A 20,551-nucleotide genomic window follows, 5' to 3' on the forward strand; every position below is an offset into this window, starting at 1 on the left:
TAGCTAAAGGGATGAAGGGCACTTCCAGCCTCAGCCACAGTGGAGCAAGATTTAGAGGCCTCAGGCTTCTAAGGTCAGACTCCCAGACAGGAGGCTGGACGCAGTAAGACAGCTGAGGAGGGGGACACAGGCCTGATCACCTCCCTCACCTGCTTGGTGGCCACATCCGAGAGGTTGCGCAGGGTCCACAGGCAGTTCTGCACGAGGCGGGGGCTGTTGCTCGTCAGGTGCTTGCCCAGGGCCTGCATCCCACCTGGGGTAGGAGATGAGCACATGTCAGCCACAGGGGAGCACAGCGGACTGACCCTTGTGGCCGGTCAGGGGCCCCGCTCCCACCCACCTGGCTACAGGGGCCATCCTCACGGGCTGCAGTACTCACCAGCCTCCACAATGGCAGGCTTGTTGCTGGGACACACGGACAGCACTTTGAGCACGCGGCTGGTGGTCCAGAGCAGCTTCTCATAACTGTAGTTACGCATGATCTGGACGAGGGCCTGGGGTCCTCCATTGGCCAGGATGATGAGCTGTGGGGGAGGGGGGAAATGAGTGTGAGACACATAGGGTCTCTGGCAAGGAACAAGGAAAGAAGGGAGGGTAGGTGACAGAGCTGTTATTACTGAGCTTCATCCAAAACCTGGATAGCTTTTGTGACTATTAAATAAGCCAAATATTGAAAAAAATGATAATACACAATGCTGGCAAGGATGAGGTGAGACTACTAACATACATTGCTGCTGATGGCATTGTAAATAAGGGAATCCTTTTGGAAAGTACCTGGAAATTTTTATAGAAGCTTAGAAATATTAAAAATCCTTAACCCTACTGATGAAAAAAATTCCTACTTTTTGGGAAAAGCTGTGTCTTGAATATGTTCCTTAAAGCATTGTTCATAAAAATTGAAGATCAGGAGCAACCTAAATGCCCTTCCTCATGATAAAGTCTGGAGTCTCCATTTAATGAAATGTTATTTGCTCTTATAAAGGGTGGTTTTGAGGACAGAGTAGCAAAAAACAATAATAATAATTTTAATATCATACATTAGTAGAAAACATGCCAAGTTGTAAATTGTTATGACTACAACTGTATAAAAAATGCCCATAGGAAAGCACTGGAGGAAGCACATGGTTGTGTGAGGATCATTTTTTCTTTCCCTTGTCCTCAAAATATCCAGTAGTATGATGAAACATGACATCAGAATTTACATATATACATTTAACCTAAAAAGAGTAAGGAAGCAGTGACCCGAAGCTGCAGTTGGATGGAGGGGGTGGCATGGGGGATGCAGGTCTTGGTTGGGGACGGGAAGCACTGGGGGAAGCACGTGGTTGTGTGAAGACGATAGGGCTCAGCCCACCTTGCTCTCCTGGTTACCATAGGCCAGGAGCTGCAGGCAGTCGGTGGTGATGGCCAGGAACTTGGGGTTGTTCTTGTTGAGCAGGGGCACCATCTTCTGCAGCCCGTCTGCCAGGCGCACTGCCATCTTGGCACCCTCCTGGTAGAGCAGCAGGTTGTGCAGCGTGGTGATGGCATAGAACAAGACCGACTCCACAGGGGAGCTGGGATGGGGGTAGAGGGTTCATGTGAGTCAGGTTCCAGGTAAATGTGGGTCACCTCCTGCAGGAAGCCTTCCCCAATACTGACACCTCTATGGAATTAGCTCTTTACTGAAATTTCATTGTCCCTTGAGTCCAGTCTCATTTCTACAAACAGAGCACGCAGCACCTCTCCTCTCTCCACTGAGACCATGACTCCTCTTGCTCTGGACTCCCAGCTCGGTGCTAAGCATACCTGTCCCTATTGAGTTGGTCCCCTGGACACCTGAGTAACTGCCATGTGGAAGGGATCATGCCAGAAAGGCCTGCAAGGGACTCAGAGAGGAGTCAGTTCAGTATCTCCGCCCTTAAGGAACTTGCAGCTGGGTATGGGGATCGGGAAAAAGGCCCCTCAACATTGCAAGGCAGGGAAAGATAATGGAGGCAGGGGATTTTGCACAGGCTGTTCCCTCTGCCTGGAATACTCGTCCCATCATCTACACCAGTCGAAGTCCTCTCCTCTGCCAACCCCCTGCCATCAGAGTGCACAGCTGCTTGGAACTCCACTGACCAATCTTGGGCACACCTTTGCCCTCATCTACACTGTATCCTGATAAATAACCTGAGAGTTACCTGCCTGTCTCCCCTGCTAGGCTGTGGGGAGCTGAGCATCAGGACTGAGCCTGGTTCTGCACCTGGCACAGTAGGTACTCAATAAATCTATGGAAGACCAGGGAAGTCTAAGGGAGGGGATGCCCCTGGCTCCTGCAGGGAGTAGGGGTGGGTACCTGAGCATGCGGACCAGGGCAGGGATGCCACCCGACTTGAAGATGGCAAGCAGGCCCTCGCGGTGGTGGGAGAGGTTGTGCAGGATGCTGGTGGTGCAGCGGGCGGTGTCCAGGTCGCTGGTGTTCTGCATGGTGCGCACGACGGCCGCCACCAGTTGGGGCGAGCCCATCAGCGCCCGCCGAGATGCCTCCTTTTTCGACAGCTGGTTCACGATCATGGCCGCCTTGGTCACCACCACCTCGGGGGGTAAGGAGGAGGAAGGGAGGGAGTGAGCAGACAGGCCGAGATGGCTGCCACTGTGAGAAGGAAGGGCCAGGAGACACTTCCACAAAGCTCAGACAGACTCGGGTCAGACTCCCCACTGATGAGGCTCTGGGTCAATGATCTCTCTCCACCCGGGCAGGGCCCTCTCCTACAGACCCCTGACTCTCCCCTCCCTGTCCTGCCTCCACCCTGGCCAGGCCCTCACAGACCGGGTCCTCATCATTGAGCAGCTTGGTGAGCTCAGGCAGGGCCCGGGTGGCCAGCTCAGCGTCGTCCTGGTAGTTGATGAGATGCACGATGGCCGACTTGAGGAGTTGGGATGGCTCGGCCAGCCGCTGCAGGTTGGTGGTCTGCCCCTCCACCTGGGTGGCCAGCAGCAGTGAGCTGTCCTCTCCTGTCACACCGGGACACATGGCCTCCCGCACCCGCTTGGCTCTGGCGGTCGTGGACATCTGGTACTCCAGGTCACCTGGGGGCCAGCAGAGAGGGACGGAGTTGCAGGAAGCGGGCAGGGGGACACTGGGGAGCAGGCATCCCATCTGGGCTCTCTGGGCTGACTTCCAGTCCATCACTCGCAGTTCTGCCTTTAACCAGTGACCTTGAGGAGGTCATCATCACCTCAGGTCATCAGCGATCAAATGGGGCACCTCCTGTTCTGTTCATCACAGAGAATTCTTATGAGAATTAAATGACATAATCGGGGTGAATTGTTCTTAAAAGAAAGGATGCGTGTGCCTGGCACATATCACTAAAAATAAGGTCAGAGTTTATTCTTATTAAAAGGAATAGTTAACATTTTTTGAGTTTAGGCATACCTAAAAGATATTATGGTTATATAATGTATAATATATAAAAGATACGTAGTTCCCTACCACTACAAAGAAGAAGTGAATATTGCGGTAAAGAGTCATGAATTTTTTGGTTGCCTACTGCATATAAAACTTACGTTTACACTATTTGTAGTATCTTGTGTGCGACAGCATTGTGTCCAACAAATGTACATATCTTAATTTTAAAATATTTTATTGCCAAAAAATGATGACCGTCATCCGAGTCTTCAACAAGTCATAGCAGCATTATCAAAGATCACTGATCACAGATTACCATCACAAAGAGAATCATCATGAAAATGTTTGAAATATTGCAAGAATTACTAAAACGTGATACAGAGACATGAAGTAAGCAAATGCTGCTGGGAAAATGGTGCATATAGACTTGATCCATGCAGTTATCACAAATCTTCAATTTGCAAAAAAAAAAAAAAAAAAAATGTGTGCCTATACTATTTTAAAGGTCTTTCAGCCATGCTGCACAGCATGTGGGCTCTCAGTTCCCCAATCAGGGATTGAACCCACGTCGCCTGCATTGGCAGCACAGAGCCTTAACCGCTGGACCACCAGGGAAGTCCTATGCCTATACTTACTATGTGCCCAGCAGTGAATTAAGCGCTGTCCTTATATTTTTCTCATTTAATCTTACCACCCTACAAGGCAAGGACTATTATTATCTCCACTTTACAGATGGGAAAACTGAGACACAGAGAGGTTATAAGAACCTGAGTTGGGACCCGAACCCAGACAGCCTGACTCCAGAACCCAACCCTGACTCTATGCCCCTCCCTTAACAATCAGGTAGGGGTAGGATGATACAACCTGTCTCTTTCCAACCCTGAAATCTTGTGATTCTAATTACACCCTCAACCTCCCCAAAGGAGGCAATTCTCCCATTATATGGTCAGCTAAATAGAGGCCCAGGGGCTTCCCTGGTGGCTCAGCAGTAAAGAATCTGCCTGTAATGCAGGAGATACAGGAAGATCCCCTGGAGAAGGGCATGGCAACCCACTCCAGTATTCTTGCCTGAAGAATTCCATGATCAGAGGAGCCTGGAGGGCTATGGTCCATGGGGGTCACAAAGAGTCGGGCATGACTGAAGTGACTCAGCAGCAGTAGCAAATAGAGGCCCAAAGGGTCACCCAATAGAATACAATGGATGACAGGGCAAGTTGGGACTGTGGGATTCACAAAACAGGAGAAGGGCTCTCAGGTCCAGGCTCCACCCCCTGGTAAGTCTGGAAGTCCCAGAGACAGGTACCCCAGTTTTCCAGGCAGCCCTGCCCTGGTGAGTGTCCCAAAGCCCAGAGGAGAGGGAGACAGAGGTTCCCCACTCCCATTAGCTGAGAAGGAGGGGACATCCACCTGGCTTTCCCGCCTGGATACTGCACTTTAGCAACCAACGCAATGCCTGGCCCCGCCAAGCCGAGAGGCCTCTGCGTGCTGGCAGGAGGAGCTCCCCAGGGTGCAGAGGCTGAGCACTGCAGTGCCCCGGGCTGCCACCATCTATCCTCCACCCTCCCCAGCTCCCAGGGCTCACCGTACCACACCATTCAGGGCCCTAGAGCCATCTGCGGGCTACAGACGGGACTGGACCCTCCTTTCCCCAAGAGAGGCAGGGCACCCTGGGCTGGCAGGCATCCCCACCCTGACGAAGCCCCAGAACTGGGCTCTGCCCCTGCTGCGTACTTGAGCAAAAGGACTGTGTCTTCCCCGAGCCTCTGGGTTCCCTGAGGGTGATGGCAAGGACTGTGCCTCTTCCATCAGACTGGCGTGCAGGGTCTATGCCTCTCCTTCTTATTAGAGGTTCACGGGACGGGAATCTGCCTCCCTCCCAGATGGAGGGGCACTGTGAAGATGCTGAGCCTCCTCCCTCAGACTGATGAGTCTAAGCACCGGAGCTGGGCCTCCCTCCAAAGACTGGGAGCCTCCTGAGGTCTGCCTCCTTTGACCCTCACCTCCCTCCAGGAGCCACCTGCTTTTCTGCTGGGATAGCCCCACAGAAGAGTCCCCAGGGGTCCTGACCTTGGCCCGGGGGCACCGACTGGGTGTAGGTGGTGGTCTTCTTGAGTGTGTACTGGCGCCCGCAGGCCTCGTCCTCCTCCATGAGGCCCTTGCTGCTGACCGAGGGCACACAGGTGTTGGCCCCCGAGTGGATGCCAGAGTCATAGGTATATGTCTGCTGCCACTCGGTCACCTTGATGGGCTGTTCGATCAGGTTCATCACCTCCATGGTGGCTGCTGGGGACACAGAAGAGGGGCAGGAAATTAGCTGACAAGGCGGGACATCCCATCACTTGGCACGGCCCCCATCTCCAGCCTCTCCCCAGGCCCTGCCTGTCATCCCTTCCCCCAACCACGGCCCCAAGGGCCCCAGTGGGCTGTGGAGGAGGGTGGGAGGCAGAAGGGACCAAACCCAGGGAGGACTGCCCAGGGTGGGACAGCCGGTGTGAGTCCTGGGCTTGTATCTCTGACCTCCAGCCCAGGGTGGGATGAACCCCAGGGGACAGGTGCCTTAAAGGGCCAGGTGCCTTAAAGGGCCAGGTACTCCAACCCAGCCCTGGGTTTATTGCAGTGAAAAGGAACAAAGGAGAATGAGTTTTTCTTTTCTTTCCTGAGAACAAAGAATGTCATAAAGAGAAGAGTGAGCAAGCCAGATTACCCCTAGTTTTCACTTTAACTGTTCCTTATCAGGGAAGGACAGGGAAGCCTGGGGTGCTGCCGTCCACAGGGTCACAAAGAGTCAGACACAACTTAGTGACTGAACAACAAACCTGTAGTCTAACTAAGTTTGCTTCTTCCCCCCTAACTCCGCTTAAGCTCTATTTTGTGCCTATCATCCTTTGATTTCATGCTAATTACATCCTGTATCTGGTGCCCACCTTCACAGCACTCTCTCTGCAGACCACCCCTGGTAGTTTTCTCTGTTTTTGCATTACAGAAAGAAGGCCACACTACAATACACAAAAGACAATGGGCTCAACTACTGGGCTTCAGGACTGGGACTGCCAGACCCAATTACCGGGCTACCTGATGCCAGCCTATGACTGCTTTTGAAACAATGCAAGAAGAGGCTGCAAAATCCTTATATGTTTGTTTCTCATCACCTAGGCCTGACTGCGAGCCTTCATTTTATATAACCCTTCAGATTCCTTATGGAAGAGGGAGAAACAGTTCTTGAGGCACAAACCTACTGTGTTCTCCCCCTCTGCCGGCTGAGGATTAAAGCTACCTTTCTATTTCCTCTAAGCTCTATCTCTGTATTTGTAAATTCAGGCTTCCCTGGTGGCTCAGAGGTTAAAGCGTCTGCCTGCAATGCAGGAGACCTGGGTCCAATCCCTGGGTCAGGAAGATCTCCTGGAGAAGGAAATGGCAACCCACTCCAGTATTCTTGCCTGGAGAATCCCATGGACAGAAGAGCCTGATGGGCTACAGTCCATGGGATTGCAAAGAGTTGGACACGACTGAGTGACTTCACTTTCACTTTCAATGCACAGAGAAAGCCAAGATTTTGGCGGTAACCAGCTCACTCACCTTGCAGCCCACAGCCCCAAACCTCCAGGGCAAAAGACATCACTCAGAGCCTCCAGCAACTTCTAGGGTCCCGAAGGCCCACCCACATCCACTGGGGCTCCTGGGAAGGGCTGCTAGGTGAGGCAACTACACCCCAGGCACTGGGTGGGAAACTGGGAAAGCGGGTGGGGCAGGGAAGCTGTCAGACAGGTTTCTCTGGGAGCCTCAGAGACTCCAGAATCTTCTGCATATGAGGCAGGATCATGAGTGACCCCAGAGGCTCAGGCCTTAAGAACCCCATCTCTCTGGCACTCCAGCTCAGAAGCTTTCCCCAGAATTCTGAGTCCCACCAACCAGTTCAGACCTCAGCCACATACTTCCAGGCCATTCACTGCTCAGCTGAACCCCCATCCTCATCTGTAAAATGGGGCAGCACCACCTCCCACCACCAACCCAGCTGGGCACCTGGCCACACAGTAGGTGCTCAATGTCGGTGGCCATGGCTGGGTATCAGTATTCCCCAGGGTGTGTTCTCTCCTCAGGGTGGAGCAGGCCTCAGGGGAGTCACTGCTACTATTCAGACTTGGGGACACTTGAGGGTCATGAATAGCTGGGCCTGACTGTACCAGCGAGGTGACTCCTACTTGGTCTGTCCAGCTCCCTTGTCTCGGCTGCTGACCTCCAGAGTCCAACAGCCAGGAAGAGGGATGAGAGAAGCTGCACCCCGGTGAGGGCCTACCTGGTGCCTTTCAAGACAGCCAACATCCTCACAAGTGGGTTTCAAAGCACATGCTCTGCTTCCCAATTTACAGATGGGGAAACTGAGGCTCCACCGGGTGAGGGGGCACAGCAGAGAAATGAGAGCCGGGACCAGGCTTGGGTGTGAGTGACACCTGTCCGTGGTCTGTGCACACCCAGTATGGCCTCAGATGGCAAGTAGACCTCAGGCTGGCCCACCCAGAGGGGAGGCAGCACCCAGCACCTCAAACCTGCTGTCCCATTGCGTTGGAGACCAGTCGGGGACGAGGCTGCAGTGGCTGGTGAGCCTGGTCCATCGCCAGGAACAAAGGTCACCACAGATACGTCTTCCCGGACAGGCCCAGTGCCACCTCCCAGGAGGACGCCAGTGATCCTTCAGGCCTCCCTGCCTTTTATGGTGACCCCTCCGCTCCCCTGCCTGTAAGCACACCTGGAACAGGCGGAGGCAGGAGCCAGGCCCACTCCCTGCAGCCTCTTTCCTCTCCTCCCATCACCCCAAGTGACTCAGAGTTTCGGGCTGATAAACAGAAGCAGGCTCGGTGCCGCCAGATGTGCCCAGCTGCTCTCCAGGCCATGCAGCTATTTCAGGGGGAGCCCTCCCCCTCGCCCCTGCCCTAAGCACATGCTGCCCACCCAGCACTCCTGCCTTCCCTGGAGAGACAAGACAGAGAACACAGGAGAACACAGAAAGCCTGTCTCCGAGCAGCCCCCAGGGAGAAAATTCAGGCAGGAAGCCTTGGATATCTGAGCCCGGAGAAGGAAGATGAAACTGCGTCAGTAAAGACAGCTGCATTAACCCTGTGAAGGCCACTTCGCCGGGCAGACAGCTGAGCTGCCATCTGGCTGCCGAGCCTCAGCCAGATTTGCTGAGGACAAACTGGACATCTCCCTGTGGCTGATTCATGTTGATGTAGGGCAGAAAGCAACATAATATTGTAAAGCAGTTATCCTCCAATGGAAAAAACAACCAAAAATTTAAAAAAATTTTCAAACTAGCGCTCAGAGGCAGAAGGAAGGCCCTGCTGGGGCTGAGTTCCAGGCCTGCCTGCCATGGATGCTGAATGTTACCAAATGATCTTTCTACATCTCTTGAGATGATTGTATAACTTTTCTTGTTTATTCTATAGTGAGTTATTAAAAAAACAAAACTGAGTATCTCCAGCCCTATCAGTAAAAACAGCCTATCTGAGCCAGAAAACGCTGCTCCCAGTAGAGACCATCACCTACCCCTGGCGCTTCTCAGCCAAGTGAGAGATGGAGGCCTTGGCCAGAACCTAAGGAACAATCCACTCGCTGGCCCCAGATCCAAAGGGACCCTTGAGGTCAAGGCTAGCCATAAGAGAGGTGTTTCCTAGCAGGCCCCTCAGCACCCCTACCAGCCCAAGCCTGGAGCTAAGAGAAGCTGAGGGCTGGACAACTGCCCAGAATGAGGTCAAAAGATCCACCATAGTGGACGGATGGAGGCCGGGGTGTGTGTCTTAATTAGCAAATGAATCTCATGCTTCTTAGAAGCAACCCTGGTCAGCATTTGATTATTCCAGTTTCTAGATGAGGAAACAAGTACCACACTGAAAAATAGTGGTGCTCTGCTCAAGCCCAGGTCTGCCTCACTGCCAACCAGCCTCTTCCCCTGGCTCCTAACAGGGCATCTGGGGAAAGAGGGGAAACCCTGGAATCAGGGAAAGAATGCCAGACTCCTGCAGAGAGACCTGAGTCAGGGAGCTGAAGGGAGCATAGGTGGAGCCAAGCACTGGATGCTCCAAAATCAGGACTCACAGGTCTGATTGCTCTGCTGGCAACTTGCTGTGTGTCCTTGGGCAACACATTTCCCTCTCTGTGCTTAATCCACAGAAACGGTGGCCCAGGTGATCTCAGAGAAACCTTGATATCTAAGATTCTAGGGATAAAAAGTCAGAGTTCCCATGGTAGTCAAGAAAAGGCTGAGGGTGGGCAAGGTCTGAGGTAGAAAGCAGTTCAGAGAAGACACACCAGAACTCTTCATGAAGAAAGGATGGTGGAGGGAGCTCCTCTCAGCACAGGAAAGATCTAACTAAGACCTCAGGCAGGACTGTCAAGCAACCCCACCTCTTCTCACATACTCCCCAGGAGAACTAGGGGAATTCTCTCACAAGAAACCAAAATGCTGGTTTTGCAGTTCCCAGGGTGGAGGAGGCTGCACCCAGTTCGGTTTCATCCCTCTCGGCCCTGGATCTGGAGACCCACCACAATGCCCCTGGTCAGAGCCAGGGTGGAAGGAGGCGAGACAGACGTGGGCCTTGCCCAGGCACCCTGGCCGGAGATGGGCAGAGCCAGATACAGGGCGGGGCTCCGAACTGAATGGGGGTGCTTTGTTTAGCAGTGGTTCTATTGTTGGCGACACAGGAGGAAGAAGCCAGCTCAGAGATCACAGGATGGGATGGGGACCTCGCAAGGGGCAGGAAGAGAGAACAGGGGCTCTGGAGAGGGGGGTGCAAGGGACCCTTCTCCCACTGGTCCACACTGGCCAGGAATCTGCAAGCAAGCAATGAGGATGCTTTGGGGCACACTCTGCCCCCCACTCCTGCTTCCTCCTCTGCATGGCCAACCCAGTGGGCTGTCACTGGGCACTTTAAATCCAAGACTGTCCTGGCAGAATGCAGTCCAGCTCTGAAATAAAAAAATAACTCCCAGGACTTCCCCAGGAGTTAGCACTCTGCGCTTCCACTGCAGGGGACACAGGTTCGATCCCTGGTTAGGGAACTAGATCCCATGTGCAGTGCAGCACGGCCAAAAATATTTAAAAATTAAAAATAAATTTAAAAACTCCCACCAGAGCTACAGGCTCCTTCCCCCGCCAGCTGGGCTGGGCTGCATGACATCAAGTTTCAATCAGACATCTGGAAATCAGAACAGGAATTGGTTGCCCGAGCGGGGTGCTGGGCCCTGGCTCAGAAGCACTGCAGCAGAGCAGGCAGGGCTTCCAGAAGGTCCTTGGGCCAGAGGTCAGACTCTGCAGATGCAGATCACGGGCTCAGGCAGTGACAGAGAAAGGGGACTGAGGACAGGGTGCAGTCAGGGGAAAGCTCCATCCAGCCCCACCTCACACTGACCCTGTGCCCTTGGGCAAGTCATGTGATTTCTTGAAGCCTCATATTCCTCCTCTGTAAAGTGGAGACTGGGACTTCCCTGGCAGTCCAGAGGTTAGGAGTCCGCACTTCCACTGCAGGGGGATGGGTTCAATCCCTGGACGGGGAACTAAGATCCTACATGCTGAGCGGCACAGCCAAAAATAAAGTGGAGACAATCAAGACACTGCTTTCTTCAGACCACTGTTAAGTTTTGTGGATGGTACACAACCATGACTGCAGAAGGCCTCTGTTGATAGGAAGAACCCAGGCAAGTGTCCTTCCATTAGGAAAGCAAAGAAGTTGCAGAGGAGGCCAGCAAAGATGGGCCCGGTAAGGTAGCTGGCAGCCAGCCTGTTTTTTAGGACCCAGTACCCCAGGGGCTTCCCAGGGGGGTGCTAGTGGTAAAGAACCTGTCTGCCAACACAGAAGACACAGGTTCGATCCCTGGATCAGGAAGATCCCTTGCGGGAGGGCACGGCAACCAATCCAGTATTCTTGCCTGGAGAATCTCGTGGACAGAGGAGCCTGGCAGGCTACAGTCCATAGGGTCGCAGTTAGACACAACTAAAGCGACTTAGCATGCACGCACACCCAAGGTTAAGACCCAAGCTTCTCTTCCCTGCCCTCTCAGATAAGGGCTAGGAGGGGAATTGCCTCCTGGTCCTAGGCCAGAGGCCCTGGGGTTGGGGGCGCAGGGTGTGGTTGGGAAGGATGAGTTATATCCAGGTCCTGGGAGGGGAAGGGGCGGAAACAGAGCTGCCCCTCTCCCCGGTCACAGGTGCTGCGGTCTTCAGTAGGGGGCGGGCAGGCCAATCACGCTTGGACATTCCCCACATAGCAGCCCCAGGGGAGAGGCTGGGCTCTGCAGGGTCACCAGCCCCCACCCTTCCTCACTCTCTCTGGCTCCAGCAGAGACTTGGCCCGCGGGCCCAAGCACAGTCGGAAACAGACTCTAGAAGTACAGAGACGTGACTACTTCCCTTGAGAGCCCTGTCTCCCCCTCGTCAGGCTGGGGCTTCCCAGAGAGGCCACTCCCCTCAGACTAGTGGCTCCAGGAGAAACACCCCACCCATGGACGAGATGTTCCTTGGCCAAAACTGTGGTCTCCCCCATCAGACTGGTCATTCCAAATGGGCAGAGGCTGAAGTGGGCACCAGCCATGGCCAGGGCTCTAGGCCCAGGAGAAGACACAGAAGCCCATCCTGAGCTTCCGGAGGAAACCCCTCACTTCCGGTCTGGAAGACAGCCCGAGCAGCGGCCCAGGCCTGGCTGGGGGTGGAGGAGGTTCAGGTCAGGCCGACCCAGCTGCTGTTTATTTTCTTCCTTCTGGGCTCCTGCCCAAAGCAAACAAACCAGGGTGGGAAAATGAAGGGGACTTGAAGGAGAGGGAAATGCCCAGCCAGGTGGCTGGACCCTGGGAATCTCCGGGCTCCCCTGGAGAGGACTCCAGCTGGAGATCCATTCCCTGCTGGGGACCCTGGGTGGGCAAAAATCCCAAACTAGCAGAGACCCCCAAACCAAGACTCCTGGGAATGGAAAAACGCTTTGCCAGCCTCAGGAAACAACCGCTAAAGACTCACTAGTGTCAGCGACATATCTCAATACACAAGTGCCTGCTGTCCCCACCCAACCACCCCAGGGGGGCCTGGAGAGCCCAACCCCAGCTTGTGTCCACTCCTCAGGCTGTGATTCCCCAGAGTTTCATTCTGCAGGGATTGCTGCCTGACCTCCTGGAAAAGCAAGAAAGATCCAACTGTTACTTCCCTGTTCAGCATTTGCTGGAGAAAACCAGGATTTGGATAAAGGTTTGGTTAAAATTTGTTATTGTATACACAGCATGAGATCATCCAAGAGCAAGGCTGAGAAACAGGAGCATGCTAAGAAATGAGAAGGGAAGAAATGTTAGCAGTAGATGCCTCAAAGGATAGGATTATGGATGACTTTTTTCTTCTTTCCTAAACTTTCCTAAACTTTCCAACTATTTTGCAAAGTGAGCAGATATTACTTTTTCAATCAAGCGGGAGGGGGGGTCATAGCGAGTACAACCTCCGCTCACCCCCAAATAAGCAGTGTCTTGACTGCCAGCCCTGTCTCAATTGTCCTCCATGCCTGCCACTTGCCAGAGACAAGAATCTGCTGTCCCCACAGTGAGGAAAGATAGCTGACCTATTAACCTACACTCTGTAGGTTACAGAAAGCTGAGCTTCCTGCCCTGAGGGCCCCCAACAGCTGAGGAGCCTAGAGGCTGAGCAAAGGGGGAGTGGTCAGAGAGTTTTCTCTTTGGCCTGGCCAAAGAAGCTGCTGGAAATCAGGGCAGTCCATGCCTCCCAAGACCTCCACCAGATTCAACCCAGGAGGCAGGCCTCATGGTGTCCCTTGCAGAGACACAAACCCTGATGACTTGCCCCAGTCACACTGCTCTTTCTCTTCGCAGGGGTCAGTGGGTAAGTGGCTCATGACTCCCTGCCCCTCTCGGAGACAAGTCTCTCCTCCCAAAAGACACAAGACTAAAAGTTTCCCCAGCAGGGACCCACCAGACCTCAGACTTGCCCCCAAACAGTAGTGATTCCTGCCTGCTCTCTTGGGGTAGGCTGGCCCTCCCCAACTCACATGGATGGGGCCCTGCTTCATTTGCTTCAGAGAAGAGTCAACTCTGAGCCTCCATTGGCATCTCCCTCTTACTTATCACCTCAAGACCTCATCTCTAACAGGTGGGAAGTCCTTCTTCCTGTCTAGCCTCCATTCCTTCCATAAGCATCCTGGGGACTTCCACGGTGGTGCAGTGGTTAAGACTCTGCCTTCCAATGCAGGGGGTGCGGGTTCAATCCCTGGTCAGGGAATTAAGACCCCCACATGCCAAAAAGGTGAAAAAAAAAAAGGAAGAAAAAGAAATCAACTTGGGGAGGGAGGTGGGAGGGATGTTCAAGTAGGAGGGGACATGAGTAAACCTATGGCTGATTCATGTTGGTGTTTGGTAAAAACAAATGCAATACTGTAAAGCAATTATCCTTCAATTAAAAATAAATAATTTTTTTAAAAGCTTGAAAAAAAGAGTCCTAATCGCTTCTGTATTCTGGGTGGGAGGTGCGGGGGAGGTTAAGGGTGGAAAACTGCAAGCCTGTCACCCTCTTTGTAGCAATTAGCCAGGACTGAGTTCATTCTCTTTCCTCATCTGTTGTATCAAGTCCCCTCAGTCTTCTCTTCTGCAGGATCAGTAATTCCCCATGCCTGGGGTCCGCTCCTGACCTCAAGTGATCTGGAAGCCCAAGGCTGACAGGCTCAGCACCCAGGCTGTAGTGAAACAGATAGAGGCCCATTTTCCAGGTCCACTGAGTGTCAGGTGGCCAGTTGGCAGATGTGCCAGAGCCAGGAAGGTCTGAGGACAGGGACACCAGCCCCTCCCTCCAGGACCAAGGCTCTGCTGACCCCACCCCCATTACCAGAAAGGCCTTCTCAGCAGCAGAAAATCTACTCCCAGCCCCCAGGGCTCCCAGCTCCAAAGCTGAGGACAGCCAACTTCCTGCCCAAGAGCAGCCTGGCAGCGCTGACTGGTAGAGTCCAGTAGGACACCAGCCCAGTCCTAAATCTGACTCTCATTTCTCTCTACTCCCCAGGGAACAGCTCCCCCTACCCCACCTCACCCCCACCCCCGATTTGCTTGGCACAGCCCCAGCCCCCAGCAAAGCAGACAACTCCCACTTCCTATACACGGACAAACCCAGAAAAGTCCGTGGTTCTGCCCAGCTCAAGCAGGGAGGCAGCAGCAGCTTTGACCCCTGCCCTCCTCTCCCTGTCACAACCTCCTCCACACATCCGCCACAGCCCCTGGCCTTTGGGAAACAGCCCCCTCCAGAAAACCAAGCCATGGAGCAGGGAGGTTTCAGAAGGCTGCAGGCTGGGACATGAGTCACCCCTGACAAACCTGCCCCCACCTTCACCACCCACACACACCATCCTGGGCCCTTTTGAACTCTCATCTCCCCAGACTCCCAAGCAGAGGCTCTTAAAAAAGGCAGTGGCAGAAAAATTCTTCCCAGAGCCTCAGTGGAGTGATATAGCAGGATGAGCTCTGGGCTTGGAGCCAAAGGACCCAAATGCCAGCTGTGGCCCTGCTCAGGTCTCGCTGTGCAATATTGGACAGTTACTTAACTCCCTTGAGTTGAGTTTCCATTTCCTCACCTGTAGAATGGTGAACGATGCTTGCCTAGAAGGATGATCGCAAGGATTAAATGAGAATAATTAATGAAAGTGCTTGGAATTTGTAAGTAGTCCCTTGTCTTTTAAGTTACCAATTTTGCTCAGGAGATCACTGAGGTTCAGACAGGTGAAGTGACTACTCCAATGGGAAATGAGTGACAGAGCTGGGAACCAAACCTAGCTCAAACCAAGTCTAAATCCCTATGCTCAGAACTGCCCCACTATAATATCTGTCCAAATAACAGCTCTTCTGTACAGGAGTCAGCTGCCCCCATCTCATTCGAAGGTGGCTCTTTTCCCCAAGCACTCCCAGGCCAGGGAGAGAACCCCCTCACCTGTACCTGCCTGATCGGTACCCTTTTACACAATGCATTCTCAAAGCCTCATCCTTGGCAGCCCAAACAGAGGTTCCAGAGGAAATAGGGTGTAACTGGGGTTTGGGGTGGGTCCGGGAGAAAGGAGGGAGAGGGTTCTAGCTGAGGTCTGATCTAGCAAGAAGTGACCACTTGGATCCTACCTTTTCCCCTCTCCCTCCAGTCCAGTAAGTAGCTGGTTTGCTCCTCCTAGCAATACTTCCGCACCTCAATATTATCTTTTCATCGCAGCCACAAATCAGATTAGCTAAACTAACCATCTAACCAGTGTAATTACAATGCCTTCCCCTCCTCCACTTTGGCACAGAGAAGAGGGAAATCAGGTTATTTTGCCCAAACTCCTTGCCCTTGTGACACCCACTGGAGCAAAAGAGGCATGGGGACCCCCCTGACCCAGGGCACTCCTGGGGGGCGGGGAGGGTTCTGACCTTCACCCCCACTCTCCCATTTACCCCCACAGTAGAGTTGTAGGGTAGGAAGGGTCTTCCCAAGCAAATCAGAGCAAGCAACCCTGACCCCCTGAATCTTCCCTTTATCCCAGGACTGAAGGGGAGCCTGGCTCTTACATCCCCTACTCTGTTCCCCCAAGGAGGCCAGGGAAAGGGCTCTCAGGAAACGGGAGGAGGGGGCAGGCAGCGACGGCGAAAGCAGCTCTGCCTGAAACCCTTCCTGCTGAAGCCTTCCTCCTTTCCCCTTCGAACTCTCTCAGGAAAGGGGGTGGGTGCGAAAACCTCCAGAAGGAATGTACCTTCGAAAACCTAGAAATTTAATGGAAATCCAGCCCTATCGCTCCGCTTTTCGGACTCAAGTCACCAGCCAGCTAAATGACGTGGGGGATGGGACAGAGAAAAAAAAGACCAGAGCAATCGCTCCCCCCACCCTCAGTCTGCTGGCCCGGCCCTGCCCCACCCCCATTCCTGGGAAGGGGGGCGGAGATCGGGAGCGAGCCTGTAGGGCAGGCCTCCTGCGAGGGGGTGTGGTGGTCCCCGGAGGCAGGAAGAGAAGGAAGAAGCTGTTTCCCCTTTGGCCCACCCACCGCCCCCCCTTACTCCGGGCCCCATCTCAGGCCCCAGGGGCCCAGCAAACAGGATGGAGGTGGGGGCAGGGTGGACGGGGTCATAGCGCAGGCACTAGCCCAGGTTCAGCCCGGACGAATGGGGGAGGGGACTTTGCTCCGGGAAGGACCCCTTAAGCCTGAGGGGAAGCCCCGGGCCAGGAGGCAGGCAAAGCTCTAGGGAAAGCTGCGGTAAATACTTCCTGAAAAGTTTGTTTGGGGTGATTTTTTCCTCCAAGAAAAGGACAGAGAGCAAGGGTAGTTCTGTTCCCATAACACTCTGGAAGCCTCAGCTGCGGTAACTGGGCGGGTGAATTCTCCAGGCGTGCACAACCCCTCCGCCCAGACCCCAGTTCTTGACGCGGGTGCCAGACACCGGCTGCACGGGGAAGCCGGGCCCAGCTCCAATCCCACTGCCATCCCATCCCGCCTCCGATGGCAGAGCTGGGAGCCCGGCACCCAGGGAGCGGAGCAGAGGGAGGCGCCGCAGGTACAGTCCCGACTGGGTTCGCAGAGCTGGAGGGCAGGGCCTCTGGATTCCCTGTGCTCACCTGCTTGGCAGGTGGGGCCCGCGTCGCTGGGAAAATGTGCGCTCAGCCCCCAGAGTTGGGCAAACCGGGCGCAGACAATAGGGCCCCACCCAGGCCTGGGGGAGTAGAGAGGGAGGGAAAGCGAGGATGACGCGTGAGGTGGGGTGAGGGTGGCCCCAAAGAGACCAGCGGCAGCAAGTTTCCCAAACAGTAAATTCCTGACTACAGAGTGAGCGCTGGGAAGCAGGCCGAGCAGGTGAAAGTCTCCCCCGCAAGAGGCAGGGCCAGAGTCAGGGACGCGGCGTCGAGAGAGCTCCGCGGGCCCCAGGGGAGGCGCGATCCAGAGGCACCTGCCCTGACCCCTCCGCGCCCTCTCCCAGAGCCCCCAGTAGCGCTCCGCCCGAACCTCGCGCCCGCTTGGTAGCAGCGCCCAGGACCCCAGCGCGCCCCCTGCCGCCAGTGCAGGGTGGCGCTCCCTGGCTCCGGCTCTTACCTGCCCATAGACGACAGGGATCGGCCTTTCGGCCTCTCTCTACCCTTCCCGCGCCCCAGCTATACCTCCCCCCCGATCGTCCGCACCTGCGTTTGGAGTCTGGCCGGGCTGGGTAGGGGTCGGGCCGGGATGGGAGCCGGCGCGGGCTGCGAACTGAGATCTGCGCGCTCGGGCGGCGGCTGCTCCAGACTCTGGCCAAGGCAGCAACTCAGTAACCGAACAAAAGGCGAAGGGACCTGACAGCCAAGCCACGCCTCTCGCCCCTCGTAGCTCCGCCCCTAAGGGAGACGCCCACCCGCCGATGTGGGCTCACTGGCTGCCTCGCCAGACTGTCCCATCGAGGGGGTGGAGTCTCGCGTCCAGTCCCCTTTCACCGCCGCCTCTGTTTATTCCGCTGACCATTGGCCTCAGGGACTGCCACTCGGCCCTAGGGACGGTCTCCAACTTGAGGTTCCAGCCTAACTCCGCACCTATTGGCAGATTGAAGGTTACTTCCTCCTGATTGGGCAAGGAACTGTCAGTAAGACTAAGGAAAGAACCAATGGGAGGGATGGGGTGTGTCTTGCCCCACCCTACCTCCGAGCAGGTAAGGCTGATTACTCTCCCCTTCCCCCTACCTGTCCAACAGGTGAGTCAGGGTGCGCCATGGGAAAGGACAGACGCCTTCACTGGCCAGCCAACTCAGCGTCAGGCATGATGCTTCTTTGAGCTTATTCACCCTTGCCACAAAGTGGTAATAACATATTAATATAGCATTTCATAGGCTTTTTTCTGGGTTAGGATTTTTTTCTCCAAAGACGGTGTGCTTATGAGATTCAGAATTAGAGAGCCTGGATTTGACTTCTGCGACTTAGTAGCTAGATGATCTTAAGCAAATTACTTGTCTTTCACCCTGTTTCTCCACATCTGTAAAATGGGTACATCACCTCTCTCTCATGGGAGTGAAAGTAAGTTTGTGAAATCACTTGGACAACTGCTAAATCTTAGGATTAAATTAATTACATATATATTTAATTTTCATGACAATTCTGAAAATTTGTTAGGGCAACAAAATGACCATTTCAAAGATGAGGAAACTGCTTCAGAAAGATGACAAAACTAGAAAATGGCACATTCTAAACAAGAACCCATTTCTCTTCTAATTTCAAGGCCCACCAAACCACACGTTCTCCTGGTGGAATAATAGCATAGCCATAAAATGTCAAGCAGAGAGGAGGGGCTGAGGAAAAAGCGGAAGCAAATATTTTGGGGAGAGACAGAACAGCAATGATTTGTGATGAAGAGAAGGAAGTGGTGGGTTTGGAAGAAGTCAGGCAGCAGATCTAAAAGAGATCTGTACTGGCATAAAGAAATGAAGCAGCAGGCCCCTCAGTGGTGGAAGAGTCTGGGTTAGTTATTGGAAAGAACTTTCCAATGAGCACATTGAGAAGACAAGGGTCTTTCCTTTCTGTGGTTGATAAAATGAATGCTTTGTTAACACAACTATTGAGAACCAACTGTGTGCTAGACACTGGGTTAGACTGTGGTGACATGGCAAATCAAAATGACCCCAACTCTCAAAGGACTTCCAGAGGGCCAAGTGTAAATAGGTCATGTTAACAACTCTGTGTCAGTGCCGGAGAGGAGATCGTTCAGGAAAGGGTCTCCCCTCAAAAAACCTTTACATGCCCAAAGCTAGCACACAGGATGGGCTGGATGAAGGTATCTTAGAGGCATCCTTGACCATTTTCCCCACCAGAGAAAGGAGTCGTGGCAAACCAGTCCCACTTCTGAGGTTTGTGCCATCAAAGAAGTCTTCCTGGAATGGGCCAAGGAGACATCAACATCCCAGCCAGTTACCATCCACATGTCTGGGCCACTGCCCTGTCTGCTGTTTCCCTTACTCCCCTTTTTCCAGCTTACCTCAGCATCTTCCTGTCTACCTTCCCCCTGCCCCACCCACCTGCTTGCCACCCTGCCAAGCCATCCAGCAGCTGGCCCCCAGCTTGGGAGAAAAAGAGCTCCCAATTCTAGGCTGCTACCCCCACCAGGGTTTCACTTCCTTCTTCTCCTACCTGCCATCTTTCCCTGCCCACTTCCCACACCCCACACAAAGGCAACACACAAACACACACGCACACGCACATGCACACGCACACTTCCCAGACCTAAGCCTGGCTTAACCCTTTCCTTTCTCTTGACTTCAGCATGTAGGCAGGGTAGGGTTCGCTGAATGCAGAGGGGTGGAGGAGCCTGAGTGGGGTGGAGAAGCAGAAATAAGGCTTCAGAATAAAGCCTCTGTGTGTGTGTCCCATGCAGAATTCTCCCTGCATATCAGCCTGGAACATGCTGCAACAAGCTGGCCCCAAAGCTCAGGCTGGGACTGGGTGGAGGCATTACCACAAGCAGCAGGAAAGACTGAGCTAGCAGCTTTGACTCCCATATCCAGTGGGTTTCTGTGCGTTTATTAAGCACCTACTACTGGCTGTTTGACACTGAGGATTCATCTGTGGGATACAGAAAAGAATCAGAAAATAATATTTACTACATTCAACTGTCTGTGAGGAGAATTTGGTCTTACGGAACAGAGAGGTGCCTAGGCATAAGGGATGAGAGTCCCTGTGGTCAAGTCCCTTCTGGAACTTGAACCTGAAGGCAAGACCACAAGACCATCCTACCCAGTCCCCTACCTCCAAGCCCTTAAAGGCACGGATTTCTCTGACAAATCTCCAGGAAAGGCTATTCTCCAGCCTCCCTTATATGAATACCCTTGTGTCCTTATTCCAACACTGGTTAATTCCTTCTGGTATCTAGCTTCTGTTCATGTCCCTGCAATTTAAACTCATTTCTCTCACCCGGGGCTCAGTGGAAGCAGAGTCCTTGAGCCACCAAGAACACATATGGTTAATTTAACTTGGAGATTTCTGGGACCTCAGAGTAAAGAAAGAAAGGGCATCAAGTGGCCCCTCCCAAGTTGCCCCAGAGACAGGAGTTACTGCCAAAGAGGGATCCCATGAGGGGAGTTGGCGGGGGATCGGGAAATGCTTTCCTGGAGGAAGGTGACCATCTCACTTCCTCTCAACCCCCAGGAGGCCTCTGGGCCATATAAGGAGGTGCAAGAATCTCTGTC

The 20,551-nt window shown here is 53.6% G+C and overlaps 1 protein-coding gene across 8 annotated transcripts in view; it reads right to left on the bottom strand.

Annotated features, from left to right (window-relative positions):
* Positions 1-20,551, bottom strand: part of JUP (junction plakoglobin) — a 36,152-nt gene that overhangs the window by 8,540 nt on the left and 7,061 nt on the right. For 3 of the 8 annotated variants that reach the window (XM_060395606.1, XM_060395605.1, XM_060395608.1), the window contains exons 2-7: positions 5,441-5,656; positions 2,795-3,054; positions 2,321-2,559; positions 1,355-1,556; positions 380-524; positions 150-253 (exon numbers count right to left, since the gene is read on the bottom strand). In XM_060395606.1, the coding sequence (XP_060251589.1) occupies positions 150-253; positions 380-524; positions 1,355-1,556; positions 2,321-2,559; positions 2,795-3,054; positions 5,441-5,656 (1,166 nt within the window). Of the gene's footprint in view, positions 1-149; positions 254-379; positions 525-1,354; positions 1,557-2,320; positions 2,560-2,794; positions 3,055-5,440; positions 5,657-6,949; positions 17,009-17,528; positions 17,653-20,551 lie in introns of those variants that run through there. The other 5 variants (XM_027974517.2, XM_042255950.1, XM_027974516.2 and 2 more) reach the window with 4 other exon arrangements.

Source organism: Ovis aries, chromosome 11 (genome assembly GCF_016772045.2).
Source record: "Ovis aries strain OAR_USU_Benz2616 breed Rambouillet chromosome 11, ARS-UI_Ramb_v3.0, whole genome shotgun sequence".
In the NCBI taxonomy this organism is placed as follows: Eukaryota; Metazoa; Chordata; class Mammalia; order Artiodactyla; family Bovidae; genus Ovis; species Ovis aries.